We start from the raw sequence: 17,478 nt of genomic DNA, 5'->3' as shown, positions 1-17,478 counted from the left end.
TCTCCAGAATTGGCCCCTTGACCCCATCCCATCTCCTCTTGCCAGAGGTGACCAATATTATGAAAACAGCTGAATTAGCCAGCCATTCTACATTGTTTCTGTAACTCCCATAGAAGTGAATGGAAGATGTGTAAACAGCATTACTACAGCGAGCTACTGCTTTCGCCTCTCAGAAGTTACAGAACAACCACTTTAGATGTTTCTGTAATCCTGGTCATCAGTGACTGAGAAGAGCAGTCCTGTATTCCAGGGAATGCCCCTTTAAGTTGTTGGCCATGAATGCTAATCATTGCCATCTTATTCAGAAGAGATTTCTGAAAAGTTTTCACTATATGATTTTTTTTTCTCCTGGAACAACAGATTAGTGTCGCTTGTTGTGATTGGCCAAATGATAAAATTGGCCAATTTTTGCTTAATCAAATTGCATCATCCCGATCCGATTGTTAACCAAAATCGCCAAAATATTGGCCTTCTGTTTTGAGCAGAAAGTGTTTTGGCTTAGCACTGCTGGAGTTCTAGGTTTGAATCTGACCTTGATGGGGATTTGGACCTGGGACCCAACCACTGCAAGGCAGCAGTGCTAACCAGTTGACCACCACCACCTCTACTGTTTTTCAGGGAAGCCAAATTAGATATCCTGATTTCTACTTTTATTGATTTTCTATTGATTCTATTTAATGAATGTTGGAATCCTGATTCAGAATTATTTTAAAATTGGGTTGAGCCAATTATTTCAATAATCGCTCAACACTTATATTGATATTGTGTTAATTTTTACAAACATTGCGAAAAATAGTTACAATAAGTATTTGAATTACCCAAATGGTACATCTTTGGCTTATTGTTACTGAAGTCTATGATCAATGTTGTCTAGTGACAATTAATATCAATTTCAATAATGGACTATGATGAATATATTGACACTACTTACCAGGCTTGGGGGGCATTTTTCTATATGTGCTACAATAGTTTCTTTTGGAAGTCTAACCAAGATATATGGTGCAGCATTATAGAGTGCAATATTATTTCCATCAAATGTTATAATACTCAGCTCTGATAACACAGAGCATTGGCCTAGAAGAAGACATTGATACAATTTAGCGAAAGGCCTCATAAACAAGGATTTTTACAAAAATTGACACAAAAACAATTAAAGCGACCGTATGATTTCGGGACTGAAGGAGTAGAGTACATTACCTGCTGGTTTTCTTCTCTGCCAATGTCTCTGATCTACCAGTTGGGGATCCTGTTTACAGCCATCCAAGATGGCCACTGAAATTATTAAGTTACCTAATACACACTGTGCTTTGCTATCTGATCGGCCAGCACTGATCATATCGGCAGTGCTGGCTAATCACAGTGCAGATATTATGGTGCATTGGTACTATTAGGAAGTCTGAAAATTGCATCAGCCATCATGCACAGCTGAAAAATGGACCTGGAACTGGCGGACCAGAGGAGGAATAGCAGAGCAAATAATATTGTATAACTAACAACATTTTGTCCTGGGACCAGTGGGTCACTTTAGGTTTGATAATATTTAATTTTTAATGTGATTATTGTATAGAGACTGATAATCTAAATGCAAACATACAATACATCACATCAGTAAAATCACAAGATAATATTAGGAGACCTGCAAGTTGACATCCAAAGGGGTATTTGAAATAGGCAGGTTTATGCCATAACATAATACTATACATTCAACTTTATATTAGATTAGAAAAAACATTGATCTGATGTCTTAAAGTTCATGCACCCAACATAGTACCATTGACCCACATAATAATGCTGTATTTTACATAAATCAAATTGGAAAGGGTAGTTGGCGGAATTTAAGCCAAATTTCTTCCAAATTGCATACATCTTAATACATTTTTAAATATCCAATTGTAATGAAAACATTTTAGGTGAACTATTCCTCACTGCGGCACTTGATAAATGGGGCGTAAACTACATCTCCTGGGAGAGCATGGCCACTTTTCTTGTCATTTTTCTAACTGCTCCAAAAATTGGACAAATCTTTCACATATTCAAATGTGCATTTAGAAACTGCAATTTTATGACAAAAATTTGCATTAGGAATTTTAATAATTTTACGGAGTGCTATAGCTCATCTATCACTGCTCTTACTAGAGTAACTATGAACAGAAACTAATTGCAACTAATGTTGAGTGCTACTTTTTAGTCACCCAAAAATACATCTAAATATGAATATCCACAAACACTTCAAAAAGAAAAAGGCGACCAGTCGCTGACCTATGGGACGAGGTGACAACCCTATATAACTACATCAACCATTCATGGGTGAGGATGACCCCAAACCTAGCCCTGCTCTCTCTGTTCCAGGGCAGCAAGAGAGCCGCAAAAGCAAGTCTCTTAAAACATTTCATATTTGCAATGAGATGACTCGTCCCAAGGTTCTGGTGCTCACCGACAGTCCCAACCAGGGGTATGTGGGTAGAGGAACTCCATACCCTCACGAGGTTTGACGAACTGGGGGCCGAGGATCTTAAGGCTTGGGAGGCTTACTACAAGACGTGGCAGCCTTGGGTGGCGTTCAGGGGGTCGGACGCCCTCAAATGTTGGGTGGACCAGGGCTCACTGAGCTAACCCTCCATCCGGGTCGCCACACAGAGGACCCCCTCTCAGAATCAAGCACCTACATATATATCCTCTTCCGCATCCACGTTTGCCCACCCCTCCACTCTTTCTCCCTCCCACTCTGTCTATGTCTGAGTTTTTGAGTTTTAGTTAAGACAAGTTTACATGAAAGAGAAGATGGACACACATCTCCATAAATGTAACCGAGTGTGGGGCAAGTTCCTCGTCTCAATCTCTAGACTGAAGTAGGGGAGAAGGGTGGAGGACAGATGCCAGAGCTAACCCTGAGTGTTAGCTATTAGCATATCAAGGCGGTGGTGACAGGCACGTCCTCTACCCTACACCTTCCCCTCCCCCATCTTCCCTCATCTGTTCTTTCTTCTTTACAGTTGCCACTAAAAGATTCTTTGTTACTAATGCAATGATTGAAACATAACCTTTACTTGTTTGAATATATCCAATAAAATTTATTTGAATCAAAAAGAAAAAGGCACCAAGATAGTAACACTCACATAACAGCCTAATGCAACCAGGAAACTAGCTATACAAAGTTTTCCTTTTAGGGATTCCATATAGGGTATTTCATTAGAAAGCACAACATGACAAAACACAAGCACACCACAAACTGGCAGCATAGTGCAAAAGCTCTAAACACATAATTATAGGGATAATAAAAAAATAGCTTACAAGGACATTCCCATTCTGGGCAGCAGCTGTCACTGTTAACTTGAACAGGCATCCCACGAAAGCCACAATCAGGTTTCTCCACATTTTTATGACAATTACTTGATACATTATATAGCATCCATCCCATGTTGATGCAAACATACTGGCTGCATGGATCCAATGGCTCAATATACCTTGGCTATAAAAGAAAATACATACATCATATAAGAAAGGCTAGTTTGGGTTTTTTATTGTTTTTGTTTAGTATATATATATATATATATATATATATATGCAGCCCAGAGTTCTTGACATTTAAGGAAGGCAAGTATGGTCATTGTGAAACAATAAGGCCCTGTCTCCACTGCCATCAGATACTCCATGGGCAGTTCTTTCCAATTTGAAAGCAAGAAGACCCTGAGAGATGCATTAAAATCAATGGAGTAGATTGTGCACCATAAGTAACCATGACATGAAAGATCCAACACTGTGCCGTAGTTTTCTTTATGAACAAAGGACATTGTGCATATGTGGATGGAGCCTAAGGATAGCAGAAACATGAAAGAATGTACTTACTAATCTCCTGCTAATCCCATCTTTAATTTTTTTATTATTTTCCAAACAACCCAACTTATTAAACCATGCAAAACAAGCATTGCATTGAGCATCATGAGAGGTCATGAATATTCAACTATTTCATTATCCAGGTAGATTCTATCACTTACCATACATTCAGGAGAGCCACTAGTATGTATCATGGTTCCAAATGAATAGTAATCTGTTGATGCAGTAAGATTCAATGTAAACTCAGTTGCTGTTTCTGAGCTCATGGTTTCAGTGGTAGAGGGCAAGACAGATGAATCAGATAATGTATGCACGGATAATGTGGTTCCTAACTGTTTCAGTTCTGTAAAGTTAGATGAAGGTTCCACAGTTCCCAGGGATGGAAGGGTAGATTCGGTCAATGTCTTATCAGTAAATGTTGTATTAGTTACTAAAGAGGTGTATTCTGGTTGAGTAATGTCAAAGGTGCTTTGTTTCACAGATTCCATAGATAGTGTTGATGGCTTTTCTTTTATAGTACTTATCAAACTGTCAGTGACATGGACTGTTTGGGTAGTTTCGTTAAACGTGGTAACACTCAAAGTAGTTCCATTGGTAGTCCCAACTGTAGATAATATGGACAATGGTTCTGTTGTTGTACTCCTAGTTGTATGTTCCACTGGTGTTTCCAGATGCTTAGTACTTGACATAGCAGTGCTATACTTTTCTAAATAGCTAGTTGTTGAATCTGTGACTTTTCCGTAAGTATGCGATGAAGTGTCAAAAGTTACAGAAGGCAGCAAAGTAGTAAACAAACTCTCTCTCGGCAATAAAGTGGAAGATTCACTTGAATGTGTTACAGTTACTTTAATAGTTCCATCTGGTTTCATAAAAGGACTAGTGGCTGAACTTGCACCAAATAAGTGTGTAGTTGAAATTGTATGATCTGTTGATCTGCTTTCTATACTACTGGTAGGAGCTTCTCGTGTAGGGATGCTTGTACCCAAGTGTTCTTTAATAGTAGTTAAAGTTTTTAATGAAGGCTCTGTACTTTTTGGGAATTTTTTAGTGCTCAGAGTTACAGGCGGAGTCTGGATAAGAGTTGCATTGGTAGTAGACAACGTTGTGTGTTTTATGGAAGTCTTTGTAAAGTCTTTTGTACTAACTGTAATTGTTGGCCTAGTTGACTCAGTAGACTCTAAGAAACCTACTGTAGTCCCTATGTCTGTTATCGATGTGGTATTTTGAAGAGGCAGAGTAAGATCTGAAAGTGTGCTTGACATCTGTGCAGTTGTTAGACTTATCATGGATGGAGTTGTAGACACACTGATTGTAGTTAGAGAGACTGAAGTCACTAGAGCTTTTTCAGATGTAAATACATTTGTTGACATTGTTGAAGGTTCTTCTTTCATTTTTGTTTGTAATACAGATTTTGTTGTTTGGTGTAGATCTGGAGTAGATGTTGAAGTAGGAATAGAAGTTGTGAGTATTCGAGTAAGTGCTGAAGACAGATGAACTGGTGTTGATGTCAATGGACTTGTGAGACTTCCAGATGTACTGATGTGCTCAGTGTAGATAGGCAAAAAAGAAACAGTTTCATTTAATAAAGACGTATGAAGCGAAAGGCTGGTTAATTGTTTTCCATAGGTTATCTTAAAGGTTGTTTGAGGAGACTGGCTACTTTGCAGCTTTTCGGAACTGATGGAACTAGCTGTGGAAGAGACTTTTTTCTCTAAAGTGGTTAAAGGAGCCGTGACCACATTTGAAGTAAGTGACACAGATGGTGTGCTTGTTTCCATTTGTGATGTAAAATTTAACAGCATTGGTAATGCTGATGTATCTGTGGCTACTGAGGAAACATTACTCTCTGTCATTGATGAATATGGCAGCATTGTAACTGCCTTTGTAGTCAACTGAAATAGACCTTCTGAAAACTGACCCAACATTCTTGTTGGCGTCTTAGTTGTATCAGCAGCTTCTCTTGGAGGTATTGTTGTCAAGGATGCAAAGGATGTTACTGTTTGAGGTGATGTTGCATCTTTAACTGAAGATGTGTATGTTTCAGAAGTTGTTGAAGAACCTTCCCTCATTTCAGGGCTAGACTTTTTGGTCATCTGTTGAGTAGGACCAGTTGAATGAGTACTTAGTGTTGTTTTGTCAAAGTCGCGTGTAAGCAGTTCAAACGTTGATTCATACTTGTCTGATATACTTGGAATTGAAGATCTTATGTGTGCTTCAAGTGTTGTTTTTCTCTCAATATAAGACTGTATTGTAGCAGATGTTGGCATGGCAGAAAAGTCTGGTGAAGTTATAGATGTCATTGTTGGGTATTTCATTGTAGTGCTAGCGATAGTTGTAGCTGGGCTGGTTTTTGTTGGCCTTGTTGCAAAAGGTAAAACTGTTGTTGATTTTACTGGGACACCTTAAAAAGAAAATTGCAACTTATAACGTCAATAATACTATATTGCATATATTTGAATCAATGCAATACACTTAAATATTAAATTACATTAGTATAACCAATGATGTACTGATATCTCATTTTATTAAAGTGAACCCGTCACTAGGTTCATGCTAACTGAACCATGGGCAACATGAACCCAGGACAGATATGCTCATTCAACCCATGTATATTTTTTTCTGAAACCTTACTGTCTTTCAGAAAAAACATACCTAGGAGTTTGACTTGGAGCTGAACTGGAACGAAGCTTTGAGTCAAAGAGGAGGACATGCGCAAGGAGAGCCTGGCGGGGCCCGCTTCTTTGACTTTGTTCCAGCCCAGCTCGAACTTCTAGGGATGTTTTTTTTTTTAAATCTTCTGTGTTTATAAAAACATACATGGTCAATAAACAGAAGTTTGCTAGCAGCACAGCTTCCTCACCACAATATGGTAGGACAGGTTTATGATGCCCAGTCACCAAAAGGATCTGATCCCAGGGTCCACTTCAGCCACAGAAAATAGGTAGCGGTGACAGCATAGAAGGTGCAAATAAAACGTTTCTTTATTCCTCCATAGTTTACATGCTACGTTTCGACTCCAAAGGAGTCTTTTTCAAGCTTGAAAAGGACTCATTTGGAGTCGAAACGTTGCATGTAAACTATGGAGGAATAAAGAAATGTTTTATTTGCACCTTATATGCTGTCACTACTACCTATTTTCTGTGTATAAAAACATACATGGGCTGAAAGGGCAAATCTGTCCCAGGTTCATGCTTCCCATGGTTCAAGCAGCATGAATCTCAGGACAGTTTACCTTTAACCCGTTAAGGACCAGGCTGTTTTGTACCTTAAGGACCAGACACTTTTTAGGGATTTTTACCCATGTGACGGTTTTACTGCTCTATTTTTTTTCCTTTAGCTACCAAATTTATTTTTGCTGTGTTTTTTTGTGACATATAGGACTATTTTTTTAATATCTTTTTCACTGCCTTTTTTTTCGTTTTTTAGTTTTATTGGGGGTAAAATGCTAAAAAAAATGATTTTTTTTAACATTTATAATTTTTTAAAAATTATTTTTATATTTACACTAAAATAAAGTATGGTAATGGGTTCCTCTATTTATTTCGGACGTTTTTAATATAGAGTATGTATGGTTTTGGTTTACAGGGCGCATTCAGCGTTGTTTTTTGTTGGCGTCTGCTTTGTGTTATTTGCTCTCTAATGTATGTATTGTTGTTTTATTCTGTAATTGTATTTTATTTATTTATGTAATTGTGCTTTTTACTATCTATGTCCCCCATGACGTCATGTAAGACCTCTGGGGGACATTCACTTTTTTTTTTTTACTTTATTTGACACTTTCCCACTATAGCTGGGGCATCCATGGGAGCCCCAGTTACAGGGGAAAACAGCCCCTGTAGTGACATTAGTCACTTGCAGAGCTGCCAGGGCCTAGTTTGACCCTCCATCTATGCAGTAACAGGGAATCCCGGGAGGTCACATGACACCCCCCTTCCCCCCGGGCTCCCGTAGTGAAAGTGCATGTTACTTTCACTTTCCCCACACAGTGCTCATTGAGCACTGTATAACAGGAAAGCAGAAGGCAGAAAGGGATAAAAACCCCTCCTGCCTTCTGCTCCGGGTTATCAGCTGTCACTAACAGCTGATAACCTGTTCCTGCCTCTGATTGATTGCAGAGGAAGGAGACTTAAAGCACAGCCGTAATTTTACTATCGGCGGTGCTCTAAGCCCAGGACCAGCCGCCGTAAATTTACTGTGGCTGGTCCTAAATGGGTTAAACTGTGGATTAACAAACCAAATCATGGCTCTGCTGAATCTAAGTCACATTAGTTCAATGATAAAGTATAAACACTTACAGGCCAACACAAAAATCCTTTGTTAATATTTTAGATTCTTTGTAGCCAAATGACACAATATAGTGCTAAAGTTGTATTATGCTGGAATACTCACAGTCTTCTGGGTAGACACATTTGAGTGTAACTTCATCAAGAATCATATGGCTTGGACAGTATGGAATGCAGCCTTCTACACTGTAAAGATGTGGTAAGTAAAACAATCTTAAAAAAAATACACTTTCCTATTTAGAAGATGTTAAAAATGATAATTTTGCAAGTCAGTGATCATGTAAAGTAAAATCCAAGTAAGTATTGTGTACTGTGAAAGTTAACTTACGGTGGAAGGAAAGAACATAGGGTGGCCTCAGGGTCACTGCAGGTTTTAACACAAGGGCTGGCACATGGTTCATATCTCCATTCACACATCCTTCTGTATGGAACTGCAGCTGCAATCTCTGCAATACACAATAATTCGTTTGAAATTCAGAGAAGCTTTTAAAAACAAGTATTTCAACCCTTATCTGACTTTTCAGAATAAGCTTCCATGTGTGTATATATGAGGAATAAATATTTATTTTTGGCCATTATATAACTTATATCTGGCATTTTTCACCAGTCTTCGCCTCTGCAGTCCATATTTTTTTATTCTCAGTTTTCCCTAAGCTGATGGATGGAGGGCAGTACTGAGCAGTATAGACATGATTTCAGTAGCTGTGACACAGCAAACACTATTAACTGCAGCAGCATTTCTGTGTGCATCTCTCTGCTTCTCTCTCACTGCAGGAGCTTCCTCCTCCTTCCCATCATCATGAACTTTTATGGGCAACATGAGACAATAACCACCCTTACTTTCTTTTTTCAGTCTTGGTGTCTGTAACTAGAGACGGATTTCATTTGACAATAGGCAGTTGACAGCAAATTAGAAGGAGGGGGTTCCACTGGTGGTCTTTTCGAGGGATTTATCAGCATAAAACATCATTTTAGATAAACAGAGATTTGTACTCTTGCTAGTTATCTCATTGTCTGTCACATAAGCAGAGAATTGTTAAAAAATTAGTAACTGCATAAATAGAACAAGGTAGAAAAGTGCTTCAGTATTAGGTTTGTCCGATCATTTTTCATAAACCAACACTGAGGTGACAATAGTTACAATACTACTAGGAATAATTCCATTACGAGACTGCTATGCCTCAGTATATATCTGGCGTTACTTTATAATCACTCTCACTAGGTTTAGTTGTTTTTAGTTTATAATAGTTTTTTTCTCCTTACTAAAATAGAAATCAGCTACCAATGCACACTTCTCCTGGTGAGCTTATGCTTATATACAGCAGCCAAATTGGGTAAACAGAGCTGCATGGTTGGTATTGGTGTATCTTGTCTCCACTGAAAGGGATGGGTGGAAACAAGTATCAGTGATGGATTGGGACAACATGTGGATTGGCTTCACACGAGTGAGGGCAGAGAGCAGCGGCCATCCAGGAGCTTCAGGGAAGACAGAGAGGAGCAGGAGCAGCCACATGTGTGAGAGAGGCGTCGGCGGGGATTTCGGCTGGGAACACATGTCAGCGTTTCTCAGGGGATCACTGGCGTACCCAGGCGTGGCAGGCATGGACGGGACTGGAGCACCGCAGCATGGAAGGAGAGCCCTGGGGAGACAACTGTTTGAGCGTGGACCGCCGGAGCATGCATGGAGGGGTGCCCAGGGGAGACAGCTGACGGAGCGATGAGGCAGCAGAGCAGCACACGGACGAGTCACAGCAGGCATGGGAGAAGGGGCCCAGCTTCAGCGCCTATGGCAGCATGGCATCCGGGAGGTGGGGAGCGAACATGCTACCCTGCCAGGGGGAGACAGTGACAGGATCGACAGAACTGGAGACTCCAGTCCAGCAGGGAGCAGTGTCACCATTGGTCTCCACAGCCTGCTGCTGGCCACTGTCAGTGTCTTAGCGGATGGCCAGCAGTGCAGAATCCTCCACGCTCAGCTCAGTCAATCAACAGCTGGGGCCTGACATGGCCGTTCCCTCTGTCAAACCCCTAGGTTCCGTCGTCGACGAGATACACCTGTACCTGCATAGCTAAGCATGCAAGGGAGATAGCACTTATTATGAGGCAAAAGGTGGACTTGAGACTATGTTAGATATCTTTTAGAATATGCCAACACACTACAACTACTGATTGCAGCTGTTTCCTAATGGAAGAGAGGTATAAGGTGGACAAGTTGCATGGCAGGTCAGAATTGCTTTAAAGGGGTTGTACCAGAATTAACTTTTATAACCTATCCATAGGATAGGTGATAGACATCTTATTAGTGTGTGGGGGGGGGGGAGTCTCACTGCTGAGACCCCCACCGATCCTGAGATTGAGGGACCTGTGTCCCCCTCTTCTCATCACTGCGAGGATGCTCCCCTCACTTGCAGTGACATCAGATTGAATGGAATTGCGGCCAAGCATGCACAGCTGCCAGTCCATTCATTTCATTAGGCTGATGGAAATAGCAAAGCACTTGTACAATCCCATTAAAAATTATAAGGTCGGCACCGCATATGCATGGCCATTGCTCCATTCAATCTCCTCCTCATGGTGGTGGGTGTAGTAGGTCTTCAATGAGGAAGAGGGGGGGGGGACATGGGACCCCCGCTTGCAGAATCATGAGACCCCTCATTGATCAGACTTTGTTCTTGCTAATCTAGGAGGGATCAGAGTACTTCTCTCCATTACATGCATATGCTCTAATTGGCTGTTTCAACCTTGAGTTTTGTATGTTGCGAGATGCACGAAACTTGCATGGAAGTAAAACCCATTATTTGCATGTATTTACATGGGGGCAGTATGTCCTATTTTTTCGCAATATCAATAATTTGTTTTCTGGAAGACTTGCGTGCACATGTGATTTTCAAGCGAGTGTGAAAATCTCATGTGTAGTGATGAAATGTGTTTTTCTCGCAAAATACGTCGCAACCAAAGGGAAAATCGCAGGTTTACAAGAGCTATATAAGGGTGGATTCAGACGACCGTATATCGGCTCGGTTTTCCCGCCGAGCCGATATACGGTGTCCTCATCTGCAGGGGGGGGGGAGGATGGAAGAGCCAGGAGCAGGAACTGAGCAACCGCCCCCTCTCTGCCTCCTCTCCACCCCCTCTACGCCCCTCTGCACTATTTGCAATGAAAAGTTCCGGGAATTAGCCCCGCCCTGCCCCGCCTCTCCCCATTGCAAATAGTGCAGAAGGGCAGAGAGGAGGCAGAGAGGGGGCGGGAGCTCAGAGCACTGCTCCTGGCTCTTCCAGGCTCCCCCCTGCAGAGAAAGACGACGTATATCGGCTGGGCGTGAAAAACCAGCCGATATACGTTCGTCTGAATCCAGCCTAAGTCTGAGTTTCTTGGACTGATCGTGCATCTGCCCATGTGAATACACACTAAGAGTATGCAATTGGAGAAATCTAAATCTGACACCTCCTTTAAAGAATAATCTTCAAACATTTTAAGACAAAATTGAGCTTTCTTCAATGGATTTACTGATGACAGATATTAGAAGGATTTCCTGCTCACCTTCAATCTTGAATCCACTGGATAGTTTAAATTCCTCAGAATTGTCATACTTGGAAACTTTAACCTCTGTAGCAGTAAGAACAATAAAGAACCCTTTTTTATTGTGTAATTCAAAGGCACTGTAACCGGAAATCCAAAGACCCTGGTGGTGAAAATAAGTTGCCCTTCTTTGAAATGTAGGACTGGCTTCCCACTGCTCCAGCCGTACACTGTCATTTTCTTGCACAGATAGGAAGTAATTTGGTCTTTCCGCTGACTCCAAGGATACAAGTGATAGCGCTATATTGAGTGAGAACAATAGAGTAATTAATTAAGAAATTGTATTATTACATTACTGATTGAAAAAAACTGTATCATAAAACTGTGATATTTAGATTTATGTGACTAAACTTGTTATAGTGCTAATTTTTTTCAATTAAGTTGCATTTTTCTTAACTCCAGAATTTCAAATATGTTATTTTTAAATGTACTACATACATAATTGGGAATATCATTGTCAGTGTGGCAGCTTTTTAATCTATCTCCAAACGTACGTCAAGAATGTGTGAATTTAGTGGAGTTTTAAGTCAATTTCATAGTAACACTTTATATCTATATCTAGCTAGTATTATTTTTTACTGCATTCTACAATACAAAATTATAATGGGGCCTATTTACTAATGTCTGAGTTCAAAAGTTGAGTTCTCTCACACGTGCCAAAACTGCAACTTTTTAGCCATTTAGGCTGCGGGATGCTACTTTTTCAAACAGTAAGTGGGGCCCAGTTTTAGAGGGCCCTTAGTTGGAGTAGCTTTTTTATCCAGCGCACTGAGTTGCCACCTGATGAAACAAATGTATTAAGAGACTTGGGCCTCTTAATACATTTGGTACTCATAGCTGAGCGCAGGGATTAGGGCAAAAACACATGGACATGTTTTACTCCTCTAATACGGCAGTGATAATCATGGCCACATAACGGGACAAAACGGAACCACTGATTTCAATAGGATTTCAGTCGTCGCATGCGAGCCAGACGCATTACGTCATGCGCATGCGCAGAGAGCCGGGAGGCCCGGGAAATTTACAAAAACTCCCTGCTCCCGGCTAGTATGAGTAGCCGAGAGCAGGGAGCTGTCACCGGGAGCTGCTGTATGTGGTTCCCGGTCACATGATCGCTGCTATCCAATGGATAACAGCGATCATGTAAAAGTTTTAAAAAGTTAAAAAAGTGTAAAAAAAAGAAAAAAAAGTTTGTTTCATCTACCCTCATGAATCAAATCCATGAGGGGAGATGAAATTAGGTACCTAAGGCTCTCGAATTTATCCACGGACCTTACCCCGGCTTCTGTGCACGCGTCCGTCGCCAAAATGACGGACGCAGGCACAAAAGCCGCAGATTTGCGGGGTGATTTAAAATCTCCCCCCACCTGGCTACTAAATGTAGCCAAGAGCCTGGACATGCCATGGGGGGCCATGGTACGCGTTTCTCAGTCACGTGATCGCCGTTATCCAATGGATAACGGCGATCACATAAAAGTAAACAGAAGCTCAATTTTCACCTCCCGTCAGGAATCCGATCCGTGAGGGGAGGTGAAATTACTTAACCAAGGCCACCGGCGAGGTCCCCTGACAGGATCCTTTTCCGTGGACCTTTCCCCAGTTTTGGCGCATGTGCCCGTTGCCAAAATGGCAGTCACAAGCGCAGAAGCTGGGTAGGGCAAGAGGAAATTTAAAATCTCCTTGCTCCTGGCAACTAAAGGTAGCCGAGAGCTTGGAGATGTCACTGGGGGCCGCGGTGAGCGGTCTTCAGTCATGTGATTGCCATTATCCAATGGATAATGATGATCACGTAAAAGTTAAAAGACAGTTAAAGTTTGGGCCCCGTTGTGCATCCAGACAGAAGATTAGGGCCACAATGTTTCTGAACACGGGATAAACGGGGGTATCCATTTTTGGGTGAAAGTCTTTATTCCTATGTATGCTGTACAAAAAAACCTATTTTTAAAATGACACGTTTGCCAAAAGAACAAAAATCGAAATTTTTTCCTTCTGCTTTGCTTTGATTCATTTAAAAATGGTGGGGTCAAAATACGCAGTACACCCCTAGATGAATTCGTTAAGGGGTGTAGTTTTTAAAATGGGGTCATTTGTGGGGGTTCTCTATTGTTTTGGCCGCTTAAGGATTTTTTAAGTCGGCAATGGGACCTAAAACACCCTCAAGCAAAATGTCTGTTCTGAAAAACTACCCGCTGCTCCTTTCATTTTGGGCCCCGTTGTGCATACGGACAGAAGATTTGGGCAACAATGGGTATGTTTCTGAACACGGGCCAATCAGGGGTATTTATTTTTGGGTGAAAGTCTTCATTCATATGTCTGCTGTACAAAAAAAATATTTTTAAAATGACATAATTGATAAATAAATTAAAATCGTAATTTTTTACATGAATTCGTTAACAGGTCTAGTTTCCAAAATATGGTCATTTGTGAGGGTCCTCCGCGTTTTGGCCGCTCAAGGAATGTGCAAGTGGGCAATGGGGCCTAAAACGTCTTCAAGCAAATGTCTGGTCTGAAAACCACTGGTTGCTCCTTTCGGTTTGGTCCCCGTTGTGCATACGGACAGAAGATTAGGGCCACAATGGGTATGTTTCTGAACACAGGACAAACGGGGGTATGCATTTTGGGGTGTAAATCCTCATTTTCATGTGCATTATAGAAAAAAATCCTGTGTTTAAAATTACGTATCTACAAAAATATGAAATTTTATTTTTTCTTGTCTAAATTGCATTCATTTCCGAAAAGAAACTGTGGGGTCAAAATGCTCATGACCCCCCTCAGTGAATACATTAAGGGGTGTTGTTTTTAAAATGGGGTCATTTGTGGGGGTATCTATCATTCTGACACCTATGAGCCTTTGCAATCTTGGCTTGGTGCAGGAAAATAAAATATTCCTCAAAATGTTTATAATTAATGTTAAATTTGTACGTCTCCTAAATGGTTAAAAAAAACTAGTTTTTCCAATGTGCACGTAGAATAAAGTAAACAGATGGAAATATATATCTTATCAAAAATTTCTGCGTTATGTTTGCACATATTTGAGATGTTTTAGTTGGAAATGTGAAAAAATGACGATTTTTTTCAAACTTTTCCCAATTTTGGCGCTTTTAATAAATATACACAAATTCTATTGGTCTATTTTTTCTGCCTAAATGAGGTACAATATGTGGCGAATAAACAATGTCAGAATCACTTGGCTATGCAAAACCTTTACGGTGTTATTCCATGTAAAAGTGACACATGTCAGATTTCCAAAATTTGGCCTGGTCATTAAGGCGCAAACAGGCTTGGTCATTAAGGGGTTAACATACTACAGTTTGCTAGATCAATACATGAACCATGAAACAAAATTTATTGAGCTTTGGTAGTGATTCTTTTCAATTAGAACATTTTGGAACTAAATTTGTCTTGAAGAAATACTTAAAGGGGTTGTTTGAGAAAACTGTCATACATGCTTTGTTCTACACCTATGATGCTTTTAGACCCCTCCAGACATTTTTTTCAGTAGGTTGCATCACAGGGAATGGGGCATGGCCTATATGCGCTACTGTGTGCCAAAAATGTCATATGTCTATTTGTTGCCCAAACAAACTGTGCTGGCATTCTAAAACATTTGTACATGGATTAGTTGATTCATTAAATCATATGTCTCTGTGTTATTACTACTTCTCGGATCGGTTAATACCACATTCATTCAATAGAGTTATTTTTAACAGAATTGTCTGGATTTTTTGCAACAATGTTATTTAAATATTTGGATTTGGAGTACTCACATAAGTCTTTATCTCTGAAAAGTCCAGGTGTTATCATGAAGTTAAACAAAACATTTCCATGCGCACTTATTCTTGGCAATGGGAATATGTATTTGCTGGTAACATTCACACCTAGTACAATTTCACTGTTGCCACAGCTAGACAAGATGAAAGGACCTTCACCCAATCCTGTAGAAGAATAAAATGAAATTACTTGTTAAAAAAGAATAGAAATAAGAAAATCACTGCCTTATGACAGTCAGTAGTCTGGATCCCATTTACATTCTGCATACTACCAAAAACAGTAATAAGCCCTTTCCTTGTATACATGAAAAGTTCTTCAAAGCTATATGTAAACTGTTCAGAGTATGTAAAAACATCTGTGTTTATTGGCTGTAATTCCCATCTTACCTTGATTATAATATTCACAATCATAAGCTGAAAAATATAAGAAGGGAATATATGTAATATAGAACAACAATGTAGACATCATAAAAATATACAGCATTCTCTTGGTGTAAATAATAATGATTTATTCTATGACAATCATCAGAATTTGGTTAAACATTAAGCCCTGATGTCCACGGGGAAAATCAGGCCCACTACGGATTCTTCATGGAGAATCCGTAGTGGGTCCCTCCTGCCCCGCGGACATGAGGGCTGAAAATAACAATTTCTCACCTCTCCGCACGCTCCGGTTCTTCCCGTCTTCGCGGCTTGATCTTCTCTCCATCGCGGCCGGATCTTCTTTCTTCGGTCTGGCGGATGTGCTCGGCACGCTGGCTGCATGCCGCGCGCGTGCGCCAGGCACATCCACCGGCCCGAAGAAAGAAGATCCGGCCGCAACGGAGAGAAGATCAAGCCGCGAAGAAGGGAAGATCCGGAGCGTCCGGAGCAGGAGACTTTAATTCTGGTGCGGGTCTCCCGTGGATCCGGACAGCTTCCATAGGCTTCAATAGAAGACTGCGGGAGCCGTCACCGCGGGAGACCCGCACTAAAATGGAGCATGTCCGGATTTTTTCCTGCACGCGGGACCCGCACCTGCAGGGAAAAATGACATCCGCAGGTATTTAACTACCTGCGGGTGTCTAATGCATCCCTATGGGGCGCAGATCCGCATGCAGGAAAAATGCTGCGGATTGTAAATGTTAATTTGCCCGTGGACATGAGGTCTAACACCTACTGATCCACTACTGTGTTAATGACCGCAGTGGATGTTATATAACCTTAAGGGCTTGTTCACATAAGTATTAGAAGATTCTGTTTTCCTGCATTGACTATAATGGGGATCTGTTTGGTTTCCAGTGAACACTGATGTGAATGAACCCTAAACCTGTTTCAGATGCTTACTTTATAATTGTATTGTGAAAACTAGCAAAAAATGAAATGTGATGAAGCAATGTGTAACATACAAGTATCTGGACAGTGACAGAATTTTAATAATCTCCCCACTACATTTCATTAATACTACTAAGGCCCAATGCACTTGGGCCTTAGTATACCCATATGGATTTTTCCTGCAGAATTCACAGCCAGACACCCGCCGCGAATTTCGCAGAAATGTCTGTCTATATATCATGCAATGTTAAGTGATTCCTCCACGTGCACGAGCGGAAATCACTTTTGATTTCCGCATGTGGAGGAAGAATCGCAGAATGTGTGTTCAGATCCATGACAAGAGGTGAAACTTAAATTTTTTTTAAAACGTTTTACGTGATCGCCGTTATCCATTGGATAACGGCAATCACGTGACCAAGAACTGCGTACCACAGCCCACTGTGAAATTTCCAGACTCTCGGCTCTGTTGGGTAGCCAGTAGTGGGGAGATTTTAAATTACCCCAACAACCCGCAGCTTTTTAGTATGCGTCCACTATTGTGGCGATGGGCGCGTGCGCAGATGCCGGGTAAGGTTCGCAGATAAATCCGGGGGCCTTAGGTACGTCATTTCATCTCCCCTAATGGATATGATCCGTGAGGAATCATGAATTCATGAATGGGTGAGTGAGTGCTGCCTCTGATTGGCTCAGCGCAGCT

The 17,478-nt window shown here is 40.9% G+C and overlaps 1 protein-coding gene across 1 annotated transcript in view; it reads right to left on the bottom strand.

Moving 5' to 3' along the window:
- Positions 1-17,478, bottom strand: part of OTOGL (otogelin like) — a 205,614-nt gene that overhangs the window by 87,905 nt on the left and 100,231 nt on the right. Inside the window, exons 33-40 of the mRNA XM_066589295.1 lie at positions 15,855-15,881; positions 15,465-15,632; positions 11,659-11,937; positions 8,446-8,563; positions 8,224-8,303; positions 3,996-6,235; positions 3,292-3,469; positions 932-1,074 (exon numbers count right to left, since the gene is read on the bottom strand). Coding sequence (XP_066445392.1) covers positions 932-1,074; positions 3,292-3,469; positions 3,996-6,235; positions 8,224-8,303; positions 8,446-8,563; positions 11,659-11,937; positions 15,465-15,632; positions 15,855-15,881 — 3,233 coding nt within the window. The remainder of the gene's footprint in view (positions 1-931; positions 1,075-3,291; positions 3,470-3,995; positions 6,236-8,223; positions 8,304-8,445; positions 8,564-11,658; positions 11,938-15,464; positions 15,633-15,854; positions 15,882-17,478) is intronic.

This window comes from Eleutherodactylus coqui, chromosome 2 (genome assembly GCF_035609145.1).
Source record: "Eleutherodactylus coqui strain aEleCoq1 chromosome 2, aEleCoq1.hap1, whole genome shotgun sequence".
NCBI classification, from domain to species: Eukaryota; Metazoa; Chordata; class Amphibia; order Anura; family Eleutherodactylidae; genus Eleutherodactylus; species Eleutherodactylus coqui.
Note: the sequence above shows the minus strand (reverse complement) of the source record. Positions and strands in the feature narration are given on the sequence as shown.